This window comes from Chelonia mydas, chromosome 2, assembly GCF_015237465.2.
Source record: "Chelonia mydas isolate rCheMyd1 chromosome 2, rCheMyd1.pri.v2, whole genome shotgun sequence".
Lineage (NCBI taxonomy): Eukaryota > Metazoa > Chordata > Testudines > Cheloniidae > Chelonia > Chelonia mydas.
Window position 1 is genome coordinate 175908435 of NC_057850.1, and position 20695 is coordinate 175929129.

General features: G+C 38.2%; 1 protein-coding gene across 16 annotated transcripts in view; it reads right to left on the reverse strand.

The window, feature by feature from the left end:
• Nucleotides 1-20695, reverse strand: part of BBS9 (Bardet-Biedl syndrome 9) — a 432676-nt gene that overhangs the window by 278654 nt on the left and 133327 nt on the right. The window contains exon 20 of one of the 16 annotated variants that reach the window (XM_037890079.2): nucleotides 1974-4230. The exons of 14 other annotated variants lie outside the window; for them this stretch is intronic. In XM_037890079.2, coding sequence (XP_037746007.1) covers nucleotides 4162-4230 — 69 coding nt within the window. In that variant the 3' untranslated portion in view covers nucleotides 1974-4161. Of the gene's footprint in view, nucleotides 1-1973; nucleotides 4231-20695 lie in introns of those variants that run through there. One more of the 16 variants, XM_043540619.1, reaches the window with a different exon arrangement.

A 20695-nucleotide genomic window follows, 5' to 3' on the forward strand; every position in this document is an offset into this window, starting at 1 on the left:
CAAACATGCCATGTCTCAAACTAAACATAACTTCCTTCTGACATTCCCACCCACAAATATGCATCTGTGTTAAAACAAGGAGTGGATATCTTCTGATGAAAAGTAAATCTATTTGCATTGGCCCAGAACTTCATGAGAAAGGGGGAAATAAATAACAGATGCAAAGGAACAGAAACATGGCAAGCTTATTTCAGCAAGCTTCTGAGCACAATGAGAAAAAACTTTCACCCTGAGTCCTGTCATGGTGTTTCACACTGGCCCTGGTCCCAGGACACACGACATACTTCTCAATTTTTACTAATACCTGCTAAAATTATGTCTTGGCCTCTTTGCTTGGAAAGAAAATGACTCTATACTTTATACTACATAATCTACATAAATCTCTTAAAGAGTCTTCATGGAGAAAGTTTTCCGTGGAACATTTCTCTTGCAAAGAACTCTGAGGCAAAAATTGCCTCTTCACAGATTTCTTTGCTGAACTCAAAAAGCAGACCAAATGCAATCAAGGGTCAACAAAACACAAAAAACATATACGGATTGAAGAAACGGCCTCAACGATTACAGCTACCCAAACCCGAAAACGGTGCCAGTAAAAAAGGCGAACATGACAAAAATATTAATCAGAGAAACTACTGGCTTCAGAGGTTGAACTACCAACCTAAAATTGGGGAGACAAGCAGTTTTTCTGTAAATGCACAGCTGGGAGTTTGTTCCTATTTCTTTTGCCTAATAAAACAATTTAACAAGACATATGTAAGTTAATTCAGTCAGCGAAGACAATTTCCCAGAAAAACAAACCCAAACACTAAGGGCAAAATGTTCCTCTGCTCCATGAAAGAATCAGAGCTGGAGGAGAACAGCATATGAATGAGGTGCAGTAGTTTTCTCTGCATGCTCCATTCCTGTTCCAAATAGGAAATTCTGCCTGCACTGAAAGTATAAGTATAAAACCCCACTCAACATGTAAGAATGGCAGAGGATAGAAGGGCAAAACAAGATTTTGAGCCTCTAAAGGCAAACTGGACATTCAGCCAACAATTAGAGGAATGATTAGGGATAGCAGAGATTGGGTACTGAACTGGAGTAGTGGTGGGGAGCTTAATCATATTGCAAATCTAACTAAGGAGAGCTCAAGGGAATGGAAGAGGAAGGGAGGAACCAACATGAATGGGGGGAAGCTATAGGTATGCAGTTGGAAGGATGAGGAAGGGAGAAGACAGAGGAACAAATTAATGTATATGAGGCACAGAGGAGACTGAAGCTGAATTGGAAAGAGAATATGATCCTGTACAAGGAATTGCAGAGCTGCTCCATTCCAGGGAGTGGTGGGGAATTGGGGTCAGATTAGTACTACTGCTGATAGGGTGTGGTGGCTTCACTTCATCCAATGTCTGAATGAACCTCCAAAAGAGGCCCTGTTTGCTTGTTCCCTTAAGATGTGAGCATTCACGACTACAACACACAGATGGTGAGTGGGTTTTGGCAGGACATCTACCTTCTTTGAAAGCACACCTTATTACTTGGAGGTAATGCAGATTTGCAGCAAACAAGAGATTCCACCACTATGGATTCATAGTGGCATCTCAGAAGAGTGATGAGCAAGATGTGTGGCTGCACACCTTTTAAACATTTTGGGTACTTCTACACAGTGGAATTCTTGATAAAAATGTGGCCTCCACAGGAAGAAATATATCTAAACTGTGATGCACATCACCACAATCAGCTAAAACATTTGTCATGCTCAGTAAAAGATAGTGCTAGATAAAGCAAAAGAGAATGCAAAAATAATACACTACAGTATATGCTGGGTAATATTGTCAAGACCCACTTCAAGCTGTACATTGTGGTTTATAATGACTGCATATATTTCTGCACAACAAACTAAAATAGATGTGAAATTGAGATGAAACACAAAACTGTGGTCTTCACATTTAAAAAAATGGAAAAATAATTGTTCAGACATTTTAATAAATTGTATACCTAATGACTACAACCAAAGAAATATCCAGACATTTCAAAGAAGAGTAGATAAAAAAAGAGTTATTCACCTACATGTAGTCTGCTTTATATTTGTTTCTATAAAAGTAAAAATAATTTGTGAGAGCTTCACATAATCTTTAAAACTGAAAAGAATCGTAATAAGAAGATAGTATATATTCAAGCTAGACAGTCTTTTTTTAAAGTAAAGTAGTTTTTTCAGTTTATTTAAAGAACAATTTATGCATTTATTAGAACATAATGTGTTCATTAAAGGGGGGAAAGTAAACAAAAATAGAAGATTACATGCAAAAAGCTTAGCTCAGTTTTTCTCTAAATTCCAAAATCCAATTAAAATTAGAACTGAGACAAGGACTACTGTTTTCTTTAAAATAACAAATATTCTAATTAACTAGCAAATATTTAACCCATGCCTAAAACTCTGCTCTTTAAAGAAAGACTAAATAATGAGGGGTAATTAAGGTAGCGAGGGCAAAAGGTTACTTATTTAGGATATTTCTACGGTAAGGTGTTTAAATTATAGGTTTTATTTAAAACGTATGGGCCAATGCACAAGAAAAAAAATGCAATTTTAATGGAATGCAGAACAAATTAACATTTAAACATTATAATACGACTCAATTGTATAATGGGATTTTGCTAAGTGTCACAGATCAGAAAATAAAAGTAACACTCCAAGGTATGCTTGTTAACCTCTTCAAGCTAAACATATTATAGGCCTACTGACAGCTGTAAATAGACATATTGTAACATGAAAGACTCTGAATTCAAAGGTACCTAACAAGTTTAAAAAAAAAAAAAAGGTGTGCAAAAAGTGTAGCTGAACAAGATAAAAATATGTTGTTCATATCAAATTACCTTCAGACTTTTGTAAGGAGCTTCACAAAAGATTTCCCCCATTCCTCTGATTTTCATGGCCCATCTCTTCATCAATCCCCCTCTATCTAACCACATGCTACAGCAACTTAGACTGGAGAGGACTCCCTTCAAAGCCTATATGCACCACCTTCTAGATTGGTTAAAAGGCTTTCTGCAAAACACATGAAGTACTCTCTCTCCCTGATAGAGGCGCCTCCACACCACAGTCAAATCCAGTTGACCTAGGGCCCTGATCCAGCAAACCACTTAAGTAGGTGCTTAACTTAAAGAAGTTTCACTAGTTCTGAAATTGCACCACAATGAATTATCAGGGGAAAAAAATTAATTAATTATGGGCTCAAAGAAGCCATGTTAACAGGAATTTATTGCACATTGAGAGAAGAGAATACATCCAGAGTACCCGAAGGCTTATATGGTCGTTTAATCATTTATTGATGACTTATTAGTAAAACTCAGGTCTAAGTAATTCAGTGTAAATAAGAAAAGGTTGTAAGAATTATTCAGTACGAAACCATACAATAAATGTATTGCAAAGCAACATTATTCAGTACTGAATTATGCATTATTGCATCTTGAATACAGTGTAGCATTCTTGCAAGTGCATCAAGAAATCTCATTATCCTTCATCACGTTTCAGAATGTCTAACTGCAAGTAAGTTTATTTTTAAAGGTTTATTTTTCACTCAAAAATAAGAATAGAAAAAAATATTTTATTCCACAAAAACTTTAATATAGCAATTATACAAAGATAATGGGATATACCGTTCAGTTTGTTTTCTTATTCCTCAGCCCCCAACATCAGAGAACTGCACTCACTGTTCAAGCACTAACAACCTTATTTTAAAAAAATGCTGTCTAAAATTGTCCACAGTGGGATAATTAAAAGCTTCCCAATGTGGAATTACTAACAATATGAAAGTTACTTGTCAAGCACACCTAAAATATGAGTTAGGTCTGTTAGACTATGCCAATTGGCAAAAATAAATTGAGAATAAGCTTCCGCCCCCCCCCCCCTTTTTTTTTTGGTCAGTTTACAGATTTAACTGACATTTTAGCTCCAACATAAACTTTTCTTTTTATTAAAAGATCTAAATTGGGAAAATGACCACACAAGTTAAGTTCTTCCTCAGAGAAGTAGTGGTGAGACCAGGAGTTTGAGCTGAGAGTGTGCTGATTTTAAGGAATGCAGAACCAGAGGAAGACAAAATATGTTATAAATGTAGAGCAAAATCTGCTATTTAAAACTGTTTTTCTTGTAGTTCATAATAGGTAAGTGTTGGGTTATTAGTTCCTACGGAGAGTTCTCTTGAGATGTTTTTCTTCAAGGATCCATAGTCCCGGATTATGCTGCATCTGGGGAGTGGCATCAAGAAAAATTCATTGTTCATAATTAACTAGAAGCAAAATCTATTAGGGTACCCATAATGAGTGCCATAATCATGATTTTATATACCATGGAGCTAGAGCACTGGATAGGGAATCAGGAAATCTGGGTTCTATTTTCTGGTCTGCTGGGTGACCTGGGGCAAGTCATGTCACATCTCCTTGCCTCAGTTTCCCCTTCTGTAAAGTCTTGAAATGATACTACATACACCCCTCGCTACAGAATCAGCTTTTCTACTGCAGTGAATGTGAGTTTAAAATGTTTTTAATACTTTGGCAGCCTGTTAGTGGCCCATCTACACTTTCCATCCATGCTGCTTTAGCAGACCACGCAGCTGTCTCCTTAGAATAGAAAGCAGCCCATCTTCCAGCATCAAAATGCCTGTTATTATGGTGTTCTCCCCTCTGCATGCAGTCATGCGAAAATAAGTATCAAACAAGGAGATTTGCTTCAGATTCTTGACACAAAACAGATATTGGGAGTAAGTTTAGACTCCCTCATCTCAAACTTATCCAGCTTTGGCAAGATGCCAGAGTATGCAACATCTATTCATTTACTGTTAATTTTCTTTTCACCTACCACGGACTATTAAACAGAATACATCACAGAAAGTCAAAACTGATGGGTTTCAATGTTTTTCTTTGCTACTGTATCACAAGGGCCTCTCCACCACTCCCTCAAAATCCCTTTGCATGCTAGCATAAAAAGAATTACCATGGAGCAGTGGCTGTTCTCCATGGCTGGGACCACTGAAGACTGATCCCACTGTCTGAGATTTTCCATGACCATTCTGCCCGGCTTGGCCAACATGCAGCAACAATTTTCTGATTCCATTCTCATAAAAGACGTGGATTTGCCCATTAAATTAAATATCTATTTGCAATAAACCTTAGAAAAAAACCTGAGTAATTCTCAATTCTGGGGGGAAAAATAAAGACTAAAAACTCTGCATATATTATTATGGGCCATTCAATATCATAATTTGGATGCTTGCTAAGTACAGGAAAAGCTTTGTTATCCAGCATTTGGGGGAATGGCGGGTGCTGGTTAGTCAAAAATTGCGATAAACTAAGAATTATACTTACCAATGGAGGGAGGCAGTTTGGGTGCGGGAGGGGGCTCAGGACCGGGGGTTTGGGCGTGAGAGGGGGTGTGGGGCAGGGGCACGGGATCCGGGCAGTGCTCCCCACAAGTGGCGACATGTCTCTGCTGCTACTAGGCAGGGGCGCAGACAGGCAGCTCTGCGCACTGCCTCTGCCTGCAGGCATTGTTCCCCGCAGCTTTCATTGGCTACGGTTCCCAGCCAATGGGAGCTGCGGAGCCAGCATTTGGGGCAGGGGCAGCGCTTGGTGCCCCCGTGGCCAATCCTCCGCCTAGGAACAGCAGGGATAAATTGATGTTATTTAAATTTAAAACCCTTCGTGCTATGGAATCAGGTTACCTGAGAGACCATCTCCAACCTAACAGCTTGTCAAAGCAGTTAATGGTTGCTAGGACACTTGTAGACTGTTGCTCAGTGAAGCATCTCTGCCTTTGAAATTTCCTTTCTTCAGCATCCAACAGAACCCAGGTTTAGTGAGCTTCAGGAAATGAGCAAATGCCCCTTTATTTTATTCAACATTTGATTGAATGTTTTGGTCTGCTCTTTATTTTATTTTTCATTATTGTATACGTTACTTTGTTTGCTTGCTTTGTTCTGGTTCTGCTGCGCTGTTCTGCATTTTGTATCAGAAAGACCTTCCCACTACTTGCTAGTCAGAGTTACTGAGGCTGCAGTTTCAGTTTGTGTATCCATCCCTCTTGAGGTAGCATTAGTAACTTATGTAAACATTTTTTGCAACTGAAGCACTTAGTTGCTATGGTAATAGAACCAGTACTGTCACAATTACTAGAATGAGTACATAAAAGACACAAAAATCTCCAATACAAGCATAAAGAGAGCTATTACCATTTCAGGCCAAAACACCCGAAAGGCTCTTTCAATAGGAGTTATCCTAAAAAGTTTAGGGGAAATTAGTTGAGATGGCATTCTGAATATATTGATATACATTCTCTGGACCAAATTCTTTTCTCATTTACATTGCCATAAATCTAAAGTAATTCCTTTGTAGTCACTCCAGAATTACTTACTCTTGTGTAACAGAGTAAAATTTGTGTTTCTATGTCAAATACCGCTGCAGCTAACTTCTTTGGTAGAATTCATTCATTTTTTGTGATACTGGATATATTAAAACATGAGTCACAGAAAAAAGGATGGGGAAACAATGAACCAATGAAATGAAGAAATCATTTCAGAGAATGGGAAAAAACACTTAATGCATAATGATTCATACATAATACTGCATGAACGGTTGTCTAAAGAAACACTAAGCAATGAAGATTTTTAAATGTCAGCATATTCCACAAAGCTAAATGAATAAAATGATAAAACTTAACACTTCCTGAAAATTAACAAGGGAAATACAATTAATCTAGCCCTGTTTCAGGCTACTAATAGACAAAGGGACAATGAAAATTTCATGGTGACATAACTGGGTCCCTGAACTACAGATTAAACATAGCCATATCTCAAGAGGTTGGAATTAAAACAGACAAAGTGAATCTTTGACTGGAAGAGTCAGAATCCTACTTATGTGTTAAAAATCTTCCTCAAAGTACTCTACTACAATATACAGATCAAATTGTCATTGAAATATAATCTTCCACTGTGCCACCATTTAGAATTATTACTAACTTATTGAAAACAGATGTCAAGAATTCCTTGAGGCACTTGATTATAAAACTCCTGAGGCTGTTATCATCATAGAATAAATCATAACTGATCTTTGAAGGATGAGTCTGGTTAATAACCTAGAAAAGCAATACAAAGACAGACATTTATTGGACAAGGCTGAACAAAGTGTTGATCTTGAAATATGTAAACTGGAAGAAATTGGGTAAGACTTTAGACAGAAGCCGAGAGACCTTTAATCAATGACATAATCAAGAAGCACACACTAGAATGAGGAGGAAAAAAAATTTTAGATGAGTAACTGACAGATTAACATGGAATTTTGAAACTGGCTCTGGGAGGATTTAGGAGGACTCCACAGCACCACTTCATGAAAACACATCAGTCACAAGAGGAAAAAAGTCACTCATTCTACAAGATGCAGTGCCTTCTGCCAGGGATAACTTCTAAGACACCACAAAGGCACAAAAATACAGTGGTTCCAAAAGATGCTTCATTAATTGATGTATTTATATTTCATTAATTGACTATGATAAACATAGAATATCCTCACTAGTTCAATAAAAAAGAAAAAAAAGATTGTGAAAGTACAGCTGGAGAACATATACCACCACAAGACAGGTGTAGAAGCTCCTTCAAGCAACACAGGGAGGGATACACGGAGATTAAATTCTGCCAGGTTACAGACATTTTCCATTTGAAGATGCACAGTTTCTGTCTATTCCTTCCAAGTATTTCTGAGGAGTTGGAGCACCTAGTCCTTGTAAACATCAGCTCACCAAGTCCATTCCAGCAGAGATAAAGAGCCAGGTTTACAATACAGACAATGTTCTAATTGTACGGTGATCAGATGTAGTAAGATTGTAGCCTGGAGTGACTGACAAAATTATTTCATTTGTAGTGATCATTCAAATTCTCATATCAAGCAAGGGACTGTGGAGGCTACACAATACTGACATCTCCCTATATCAAAGAGATTAAATGAAGGAAATCATGTGCAAAAGTCTTGTTTTAAAGAAAGAAAAAATCCATTGCAGTTACAGTACTTCCTGGACTTTGAGCAGAGAACACCGTAATATTTTGTTTGGAGATGACAGAGTTCTTTCATCCCCACTTCGCAAATGAAAGATTACTTATGGATACCGCTAGTCTAGTTAGTCTGTTATGGAGATTAGTTTCCTTAAAAAGGTAGTCACTAAAACGGATTAACTGTACGCAGCTCAACTCCATCTTTTGGCTTCCTGAAATAGGAAGTAAGATGAGCTATCGTATCTGTTGATGGAAATATCATGTTCTGTATGTCTAAGTGAAAGTGCACCCGGTGTTCTTGAGACTGGTTCTTCCACGTCAGTTATGTCTGAGATAAACAGCAACTGAGTTCTTATGTGAATAAGGTACTGAGGATATATGTATGCCCAGTGATACTTACAAACACTTCACTTGAAGTAAAAAGTTGCCACATGGATACTGCTTGCCAAATTCCTGAAGGCTGAAGCTAATGCAAACTTACATCCCTTTGTTACTCTGTGCAGTGAATTGCTGGAACAATTAATATATTAGAGCTGAGACTGTGCAGTTGGTATGGAATACCAAAACTTTCTGCCTTCCCTTGCTGGCAGTAACAGCTTTTTCCTCTGATTTTGACACAATAAAAGGAGCACTGAATGTTTCCTGTCCATAATTTAAGCTTCAGCAGTGTCCTAAACTTGGCACTCTATATGCTAATCTTCATCAAGAAATGCATCCGATGAAGCGAGCTGAAGCTCACAAAAGCTTATGCTCAAATAAATTTGTTAGTCTCTAAGGTGCCACAAGTCCTCCTTTTCTTTTTGCGGATACAGACTAACACGACTGCTACTCTGAAACCTCTCGTCACGGACTCTGATGCCCCATTCCTGGGAGCTACTGTTATAGGAGCTGCAGATTAGTTCCTTTTTCACTCCATCAAATGTAGACAGGATTTAGCTCTCCCAATCTCTGCAGTGATTCCTATTGATCAGTCTATCTGCTTGGTCTAAGGCTTTGGTACAGGATTTGACCTTAAAAGTGGTTACCATTATGTTGTGCCTCAGCACATCTATGCATTGGTTCGACAGTGCTTCAACCCACACAGGGTTAGCGATGCAAAACAACTGTAACCAGGGCCTTGAGGCTCTAACATTTTGTGCCATCAAAACACAGGTACATTTCACATAGAATACCTTGCTTTTCAGTGGTTGGACATGTCTCATGTTCCTCATAACAAAATACTTGCTTGCTCCAGTACTGTTCATCAGTTGAAGATAGTGCATTGCAAGCTGAAGAATGTTATGTGAAGGTTTTGTCTGTCACTGGAGCAAGTAATTGCTACTGGAATAAAATACAGAATTCTTGTGCCAGCCATCTTGATATATACTTCTCAAGAGTGACCAGCATCTTTTGGATGCCTTTGAATATCTTTTGAAGGAACTGGGGTGGGGGGGAAACTCTGATAACATCCTAATGAAGCCATACTTAAAGCTAAATAGATCCTATGCAAAAAGAAATATAATCTTATTCTGAATGCAGTAAAATATATTTTAATTATTTTTAAATACCCACTAAGCCACTTTTAGTGGCTACTAAAATACTATATCTAGCAGGAAAAGCAATAAAACAAGAGAAGCTATACATAACTCCTCAAAAAAACTGCATATTTAGTTGAACCGACGATTTATGTGCTAGGTGTAGATCTCAGTGATATTATCAGGGGAAAATGACTATTACACCAACGGGTGTGATAGATAGCCTTTGAGTCATGCATGGTGAACTCTAATGCTTTTCCTTTGAGGTAAAAGTCCTTATTAATCAAACTATGAATCATTCCAACAATGGCATGTTTCTGGGGCCATGTGTGTCAAAAGTATGAATCTACAGAGACTACTCAATCATCTATGACTGGTTCTGAGGTCTTTATCAGTCAATTAATAGACAAGTAAAGGAGTTAAGTGGCTTGGGCAAAGAATTATGGACCTTACTGCCATTCTAAATTTATTTTAATGAATAAATGTAATGATTTTTCTAACCACCCCCATAACTTTTGTTCAGTGTCCTATGCATTGAAGGTCTAAAAAATAATCACAGCACATTCATCATTGAAGCTTATTTTATTCTATACTCTTCCAGTAATAACTATTTTAAAGCACTTCAGAAGTTGGATAATAATCCATGGTTCAAAGTTGTTGTTTTTTTAAAAACAGACAGATTAACTGCATTTGTTTAAAATACTGTAGGTGACACATACTTATTTGACATCTCGCCAGCACCACCATTCACTGCCCTTCTAAGAGACTGAGATTTAGATATAGGCACATAAGGATCTTCCTGAACGAAATCAATGGCTAGTAAAGCAAGCAAGGTGAGAAGAAAGATCATTAAAAGAAAGATGCTCCTGATTCACACCTGTAACATCTTTTGTGTCAGCTGATTATGGAGTTGAGTTAGCAGCAGTTTTCAAAGTAGTAAATTACTGGCTCTAATCTCCGGATGTATGATGCTGAGAAAGGGATGTTTGAGAAAACAGATTTAGAAACTGAGTTAGAAATGGTGACCAAAACAAAGGTGAGACAGATGTCCATATGTAGGAAACTACAAACTCCATTTTGTTTTGTGAGCGCCATTTTATTGTAAGACTGTGCTGTGCCTATACTTTTGCCTTTTAACGTCCATTTTATATGGAAACCTCCCAGGCCACTAATATAGAGGGACTCCCATTCAAATGGAAGCACCCTCCCTAAGACAATGAGCTAACTGTCCCCACGCTGAGGAACCAGTTCAACTAAGTCAGCTTGTAACCAAGCAATGGATCACCTGACAAGCAACATGAAGTCACTGAGGAGAGTAACCTGACAGCGTGGGACTGGAACTCTCTAACAGGGCAGCTCTCTTCCCAGCAATCTTAGAAAGTGGAGCAGAAACAGGACCAGAAGCAAACAAGGTTGATCAGGAGCTGAGAATCCTGAACCCCCTGAAAACCGACTGACCAAATCCAAAGGGCTCTTGGTATGGTGAGGAAAGTGAGCCGGTATTTGTGTGCAGGTTTTGTTGTTTTCCATGGATCTGTGTATACTCTCAGACAGCACAAGAGATAAAGGGTGTGTATGTGTTTATAAGGTTCTTTGAGGAGACTGTGTGTTGCTTGCTTTCACTGTTACATAGTCCATGGAGAGGGAAATAGTAAACCAGCAGGTCCACAGTTTTAGAGGAACTCTGGGAGTGGGCAACAGGTACTGGGAGGCTTGTGAGAGCTAACACCAGTTTCAGAGCCTTGGAAACTGGTCTCCACTACCAAGAGGGAGTGTCACACACAGGATCCGCACCTGGAGTGCGTATCTAGACACAGAGAGCCAGACAGACAGTGCCTAAACTCTGCCCATCCGCAGCAAGCCAAGAGCACATGGGACACAAGATCTGAGTCCAGTACAGCAGCTTGGTAAGTGTAATAAAAATGTAATAAAAGGCAAAAGGAAAATTCCATGAATGTTTATGATTCTTGTATTCTCAAGATTCTCAGTCATTTGTCAGAGAATTGATAGTTTACATGCCTAAGCTATAATAGGAACTCTCATTCTGAAGTCAAGTGTCATGAAAACTAAACAGAAAAATAATGATGTAGCTAGGGAACAAATAAGCTATTTTTACAATTTTGCCTTCCCCTACACACTGTTATTTATCATCCTAGATCATATAAGGCCAGTGGAAAATGGAGCATAAATCAAGGAAAGGGAGTGTGTGTGTAAATTTGGCATAAAGCTCCTCTTTCTACTCCCCTAATCTGGAAGCTGCTGTCTACCCCCATTATGGTAGTCGTTTAGTGCCTGGAATGTAAAACCAATAACAATAGCGAAATCCTAGTGGACTTCATGGAATCTCTGGCACTTCTTCCTTTTCAGGGTAAAAACTCTGCCTGAGGTAGGGTTTTGATTTATTCATTTTAAGGTTGATTTGTTTAAGGGTAACATTTATTTATTTATTGCACTGGTTTGGGGAGAACAGGGTATCATTGTTGTGAGTGGAAAGGCCCTCTTGAAGAAGGAAGTTCTACAACATATCCTAAAAGCTATGGATTGGTCTAATCTCCTCTGGAAATTTATTCCATAGCCAGATCCCCTTTACGAAGAACGCTTTATCCCCAGCTCTTACATGCTTTGTCCTGAGTTCTGTAACTTGTATTGACCCTGAGAAGTACAAATGTCTCAATTATTTGCTGAGGATGGTAGTCAGGGAGGTCTTCAAGATCGAATGAGGATTTCTTGAGGATTGGGTGAACTACTGCATTTTTCAAGGAGTTTGGAAGGCATGCTTCTCAGATGAAGGCATTGACTATTTCAATTAGTAGTGGGTACCAGGATGCATTTCCTAGGTTGTAGTTTTTAGAGCTTCTTGAGCTTCAGCATGCATGATTGGGCCAAATCCAATCAGGGGCAGTACAGTGGTGTGACGCTATATGATTGAATACCACTGATATTACCACTCTTATACAATTGCAACAAAACTTATATAAATGTCATGTAAGGTATCAGTGGAAAAGTTATGATTTGCTAAGTACAATTATCCTGTTTACATGCATCTATCATCTCTGTATCTGAAGTTAGGAATATTGGTATGTACTGGTATCTTATATATGTGTTGTATTCCTGAGTAACACCCCGCAGATAGAATTTACATTAAGGCCAGACAGCTATGTATTGATGGCCCAATGACACTTAGCTCTCACAATAAGCCATAGAAGAAACTCGTTCTGCCCAGACAGCTCTTCCTGCAGACCCCTCAGACTCAAGGGGTTAACAACCATCCCCTGTGGTTCAGTAAACCATGTAAGGCCATGTGATATGCTCATGTGAGCCTGGACTCCATCTTGGGCCAGTAATTTTCCAGGCACCTGGGCTGTGAGCCTTGTTTGAGACAGTAAAATTCCAGTACATGGTAAAGTATATAAAAAGATACTTGAGACATCTCCATTTTGTCTCATTGCTCTGGACTGGATTTCTAACAAGGAAGCTTTGGGTAAGGACTGATGACCCCCAATACGTTTGAGTAATTCCAAAGAAACTCTTGTAAGATAGCAGTTTATTACATCACTGCTATAATCTATGAACTTTGAAAAATCACTTGTATGTACAGTAGAACCTCAGAATTACAAACACCTTGGGAATGTAGGTTGTTCATAACTCTGAATAAAACGTTATGGTTGTTCTTTCAAAAGTTTACAACTGAACATTGACTTAATACAACTTTGAAATTTTATTATGCAGAAGAAAAATGCTGCTCTTAACCATCTTAATTTAAATGAAACAAGGACAGAAACAGTTTCCTTACCTTGTCAAGTCTCTTTTTTTTACACGTTCCCTTTATTTTTTTAGACATTTACTTTTAACACAATACTGCATTTGTTTTTTGGGGGGTGGGGTGGGATATCTCTGCTGCTGCCTGATTGTGTACTTCTGGTTCCAAATGAGGTGTGTGGCTGACTGGTCAGTTCGTAAATCTGGCATTCATAACTCTGAAGTTCTACTGAATATGATCTATTAACCATTTTTAACTCTCTTCTTTTCTTTTATTATTAAACCATTAGTTTTTAGTTACTAAAGGATTGGCATCAGCGTGATTACTGGGTAAGATCTGAGTTATATATTGACCTGGCCAAGTGGCTGATCACTTGGGATTAGAAGGACCTTATATTAAATAAAAATCGTTTTCAGTAACCACTCATCATAGAGTCTAGTGTCTGGTTGGTGAGCCAAGGGCTGCAATGCCCAAGGAAACTGTGGTGAGACAAAAGTTCGCTTTTGTTACTGGCTTGGTATAATCTAATGATAGAATAACCATCATTTTGAGTTTCAGAGTAGCAGCCATGTTAGTCTGTATTCACAAAAAGAACAGGAGTACTTGTGGCACCTTAGAGACTAACAAATTTATTTGATGCATAAGCATCGGATGCATTCAGTGAGTCTGCCCCATTTCTCAGTGATCTCTCCTGAAGTTGGCATTCTCAGCTGTGACCCACTGAATAACATGCTGTGTGCACAGCATGGATACCAGGCACAAACTGGAGCAGCCTGAGGGCTATTCTAACTTATGCCTGTTGCTAATAGCCCCATTGGCTCAAAACAGCAGACAGAGAATTGGCATAATCCCTGTGCCAGCAACAGGTGTCAGGCACTTGGGAGCTTCTATGCTGGCTCTACATTGCAAGATTGTATAAAATTGTATGTTAGCATAGAATCATAGGACTGGAAGAAACCTCAATAGGTCATCTAGTCCAGTCCCCTGTACTGAGGCAGGACTAAGTATTATCTAGACTATGCCTGACAGGTGTTTTCTAAACTTCTCTTAAACACCTCCAATGAAGGAGATTCCAGTTTCCCTAGATAATTTTTTCCAGTGCTTTAACTATCCTTACAGTTAGGAAGTTTTTCCTAACATCTAACTTAAATCTCCCTTACTGCAATTTAAGCCCATTACTTCTTGTCCTGTCTTCAGTGGTTAAGGAAAACAATGTATCACCCTCCTCTTTATAACAACCTTTTACATACTTGAAGACTTATGTCCCATTTCAGTCTTACTTTCTCCAAACTAAACAAACCCAGTTTTTTCAACCTTTCCTCATAGGTCATTTTTTCTAGACCTTTAATCATTTTTGTTGCTCTCCTCTGGACTTTCTTCAATTTGTCCACATCTTTCCCCAAGTTTGGTGCCCAGAACCGGAACAATACTACTCTTGCAGTCTTATCCATGCTGAGTAGAGTGGAAAAATTTCTTCTTGTGTCTTGCTATCAATACTCCTGCTAATACATCCCAGAATAATTTTTGCTTTTTTTGCAACAGTATTGCATTGTTGACATATTTAGTTTGTGATCCACTATAACCCGTAGATCCTTTTCTAGGTAGTCATGTTGCATTTGTTCAATTTGTATTTGATTATTCCTTCCTAAATTTAGTATTTTGATTTTGTCCTTATTGAATTTAACCCTATTTATTTCAGACCATTTCTCCTATCGGTCAAAATAATTTTGAATGCTAACCCTGTTTTCCAAAGCTTGCAACCCCTCCCAGCTTGATATCATCTGCAAATTTTATAAGCATACTCTCTTTACCATTGTCCAAATAATTTATGAAGATATTGAACAGAACTGGACAGATCCCTGCCGGACCCTACTTGATATGCCCTTCCAGCTTGATTATGAATCACTGATAACTATTCTCCAAGAAAACTTTTCCAACCAGTTGTGTGCTCACCTTATAATAGGTTCATCTAGGCTATACGTCTCTAGTTGGTTTATGAGGGAGTCACATGACACAATACCTAAAGCCTTACTAAAGTAGAGAGATATCACATCTACTGCTTGACATGGCAGTTTCATTGTGTTTCACTTTTAAAGAACAACAATGCATAGTATTGGCTTTTTAAGAAAACACCTGATATAAAAAGAAAAGGAGTACTTGTGGCACCTTAGAGACTAACAAATTTATCTGAGCATAAGCTTTCGTGACGAAAGCTTATGCTCAAATAAATTTGTTAGTCTCTAAGATGCCACAAGTACTCCTTTTCTTTTTGTGAATACAGACTAACATGGCTGCTACTCTGAAACCTGATATAAAGCAACTATGATCTAGCTTGCAACTCTAATCAAGTTCATTAATTCCGCACCCCTGAACAGCACTCATCTCATACTAAAATATAGAATAAATGGATTTTTAGAAAAGTCTCCAGAAAGAGAAAGCTATGATACAGTGAGCTTTCAAAGTTAGATCTATGGAGCAAAAATAGTCCCTTCTGAGTCCACATGAATAAGTTAATTTTAGAGGCACCACAGGAAGTTCACTAAATGTTTGTTATGTTTCTTGAGATTTGAGCAGAATGTGAAATTAATCTGAATTTTTGGACAGAACATACATAGCTAGGATCTCTTTGAACTCACCTTGTTTAACAAGAACAACTGCAGGGAGTTTTCATTCTAGCCTTGTTATATTACAGCATTTTTTCCATTAGCATTCCTAACAAGGAGATTTGTGAACAAGCAAGACTGTTGAAACCTTGTCAAGCAAGTATTTTAATATTTAAAATGCCATGTGGCAATTCTTGTTCATTTCATGACTAAACTTGATATAAAATCAGACAAAATTAGTTTCGGATGCAAGTCATTATCAGGATGTCAAACAACATGTTGAGTCTGAAGCTGAATCAGACAACTCTGAAGATCTGGCATCTTTAACTGAAAAACAATATTCAATTAATTGTTGACAAATATCCAGGTTTATGTACATTTTTCCGGGCATCCTTTTTGGCTAACAAATTTGCTCAGTTTCTAGGACAGATCCTCAGATGGTTCAAATTGGCATTGTTCCAGTGAAGTCAATAAAACTACACTGATTTACAACAGGTGAGAATTTGACTGTCAGTGTTCAAGATAGTTTGCAGCATAATCTCACTCAGGCCACTGGGACTATTGATTATTCAGTGGAGTAAGGCAATACTCAACATGAGTAAGAGTATCAAAATCTGGCCACTGATGTATTCTGCACTGTCCTAAAAAGGCTTAGTGATTTTTATGTATTCTTGCCGGAATGTACTTATGTATGATTAGCTTTTGTTTATTTGTAATTTAATTTTATCCCATGCTGAATATAAACTCTAGAGAATTGTTCCTTTGAAACAGAGTTGCTATAGGTAAGAGTGGAAACACTGTCTCCATCAGAACTCTATAATGCCTTATCTGTTTAATGCTTTTGCGCTTGATTTTTTTTAAAAGGAAATCATGCAAAAAACACTACAGGCCCAATTACTCAGTCCTTACTCAAGTAAAATTCTCCATGATATTAATTGGTACCCCATCATGAGTAAAGTCTGCATTTAAATCATGTTTGTCTCAGGAAGTTCAAAGTCAAGATTTCTAGACACACACACACACTCTGGCCTAGTGCATGTATATTAAAACGGGTGGGGGGACACTTACTACATTACTAAAAAAATACCATGCAAGATCACATAGCATTCAGCAAATAATATGAAGAAACTCACTTTCCCCACATAACCATAGAAGTATTTTGTTAAGTCTGTGGTTCTCAAACCATATGCCACCAATACAACTTGAGTATGCCATGAGATTCAAGTTCAGTGAGAAAGACACACACAAAGAAAAGAACTGTTCTTTCCCATATGTAGTCTAAGCTAGGGAGCAAGTCAAGACTGTACCCTGGAACAATATCCATTCCATCACATGAAATTCTCGATGAAGATGGGAAATGGTCAGGTATATCTAATAGGGATGGAGAGATATTTGAGCTCTGAAATAACCCTCATTCGCCTCTCTTCTTTCACATACTGATACCAGTAGTGAGGAATATAGGGTTGCAACAACATATAAAGACTTTTTTTTTTTTTTTTTTTTTAAACAGCGATCTTGGTTTCAGGATACCTATGGACCTGGATGCTCTTTTCATCACTGGCTGATTTTGACAGCAGACCACATGATGTTCTATTTTGAACATGGATGTTTGGTGGGGTTGGAGATTTAAGGCTTTATTTGTGCATGATTAAAAGAACAGTAGTTTTAATTAACATAACCTATTTGTGCAAAAAAGTATTCAAGTGTAAAGTTAAATTCACTGAAACGTAAATCTAAATAAATGCCTGCTCTAAAGTTCCACTGTTTAATGACACAATCAGTCAGTGCTCTGAAGACATGTGCAGAGTTCACCATCAGCCCACAATACAGAAGCACTGCCAGAAGATCTGCACTTCTATTGGACCAATCTGTGGATAAGCGTAGATAGGCCTCAAATAGTGAGGACATGAATGAGGACAGCATCAAAAAGCTAAACTCTTTTGCAAGGAATCATCAGAGTGGGCAACTTGCAAATATTTTCAAAACCTTAACAAATGTCTACCTGTGTTACAGAGGCCCATTGGTGCCAACTGGCAAAGGATTCACCGTTCTTTACAAGCAACTCATGTCTCAGACTTGACAAACTCACTACACCTAATATGCCACTTTCATGGTATTTATCTATCTAGAGTAGTATGTGAGATCTCAAAGCTTGACACTTACCAATACTGATAATCATTGCAACATGCATATACAGGGAATATTTAAGGAATAATGTAATTACACTAAAAATTATGCCCATATGGTCTTAGTGTGAGTTGCTAGGGAACAGTATGTCTCAGTGATGGCATTCAATTGGGAGGGAGTTATCACCTCTTCCTAGTCAGTGGATTACATAATGTTTTGCTCAATTGTCCATCATTACACCAACCCAGCAAAGTCAATGGAAAACCATCAAAGAAACTATAAACATTGAAACTGCTTGGAAGTGAAAAGGAACTTTATGGCTATGAAGGAATAGCCCTGTCTGTGATTAAAGATAAAAGGCTGATTCAGTATAGCACAAGGTGGAGAGAAACATCCATTAATTGATGAGGTACCTTGAATGAATGGGGGTGCTTCACAAATAATTGGGTCATGGCCCCTGGGGGCCAGCAAATGCTACAAGAGACTGAACTTTGGGGTGAGAATCTATTTCCTTAGATAGGAAAGAGTACTTGAGTGGCTGAAAGCTAACACCCAGCTGGCACAGGCAAGACTCCCTTACATTGGAGACAGGTGGAAACAAGATGAGTCACAGCCCTTGGTGTCCCAAGAAGTGTCACAACCTGAAAGAAGGAGGACTTCTTTGGGCCAATTATGTTGCTGTCAGGACAGATGGAATGGCTATAACGACAGGAACATGAAGGGACTGGGATCAATGGTGAAGGAAAGAAAAAGAAATCCATTGAAACTGGTGACTCGCTGCATTCTTCATATTAAATGCTGTATTACCACAACAGTGCCCACTGAACTTAGGTAAGTGTTTGGGCAGTTGTGAAAATGACAGCCTCAAAAAGTAAACAACCAGAAGCCTCACCATTTTTGGTTTGTTGCATAAAGGAACAGGCCATCAGAGCTAATTACTACATACAGAAGTAAGATGGCTTTCTCTTGGGGAATGTTCCTTGTTCAAAGTAAGGGAGAACTCATAGTATTTCAGGAAGAACCAATGTTTGTTGACCTTCTAATAGATGATTTTTTGGTGCCAATACTGCTAGTTATGTGAACCAACTCAATGCAAGTTTAGACATATGGTAGATTTCATATGAAATTAACTTTTTGAAGATGACATTTAGATGCCGGAAGTCTGGAATCAGATATATTCCCATTCGCTGCTGATGCAGACTTAACTGGAGAAACCTGGAGATACACTGGAAACGTAATCTATGACCAACTCTCCATCACTGCAAGTAACAGAGCTATATTAGGTGAGAAACTCATGTATACATGAATCTGTTCAAGCTGTGATGCACGTGCAGACTCCCTCAAGGAGCAAAAACAACTAGCCAAGATAAACAGAGCATATGCTAAAGATAAAGTAGAGCGAATGGCATTGGACAAATTCTAGGTGCTTATAGAGAAAACACAGTGAAACTGTATCTCTCAAGCTGTGTTACTGTGTTGCTGTTTGTAACTATGTATTCCTGAGAGATTAGCTTTTCAACAAGGATGGAAATAAAGAACAACATAAGAGAACAACTGAAGTCTGGAAAAAGCAACTGAGTTTGCACTAACAGCCACTGAACTCCAGTTCTAGCAACTCTAACAAAAAAGCAAGTTAGGTTTCCCCACTAATGGCAAGTAGGGACTTTTAAATTTAGAAAGGAACGGCTTAAAATGTGTGAATTAAAGTATGTTACCAGTCAAACAATGTAGAGAACCATTACATTAGGTAGTATTTCATTTTTTATAGTGGGCCAGGAGCACCACTATAGTTAAGACTGAGGTAAGCTTACCTTTTAATAGCCAATTTTTCCTAAGTTTTAGTCTATGTTTTATGGTTATGCGAGGAAAGATGTGCAAAGGAACAGAGTTAAGTTGCCATGAAATCCCTACATTCTGTATGATTAAAATCTTTACAATGAAGTTATGAATTCTGAGACAAATTCCTGTGACACACTACTCAAATACAGAAGGCCCAAAGACTCAAATATTTCAGCTTGATTGTACAGGATCGACTATAGCAGAGATATCACTGAAAGGGACTCTATCCCACTCCTCACAAAAGATCTCTGTAGTAAAGCATCCATAATCCTCCCTATCGCTTCCCCCAAAATTGGCATTGTATGGGCATTCTAGACATGGCTGATGGGCCCTTACACCATTTAGATCTACTGGGCTAAAATCCATGTGGACTAAAAGGACCAAATGGCATATCCATTACTTCCGCCATGACATCTATTAGTGACTCCCGCTAACACATGAAAATCCTAACAATGCATGTCAAGATGCCAAGATCTGGTTCCTTGTCTGGCAATTAAGACTTCAGCTATTATCAAGCTACAAAAAAAGCTTTTAGTTTGGATGGCTGAAAACATATTATAAAGACCACATTACCCTTTCAAGCAAACGCACGACGCAAGTGAGTATTACAAACAACACACACAATTTACAAAAATATACACAGAATGTTTCAGTCTTGTTCCATATTCATAGCCTTTTTTAAGCGGACAGACCTTTACACAACCTCATGTGCTGCTCAGTTTTCTATACATTTGTCAGACAAAATCCCTTCTTAAAATGAGAGCTAATATCGTATCCTGCTGTGTTTGGTCCTTTCAACCACTGCTCAGGGCACTATAAATCACAGACACA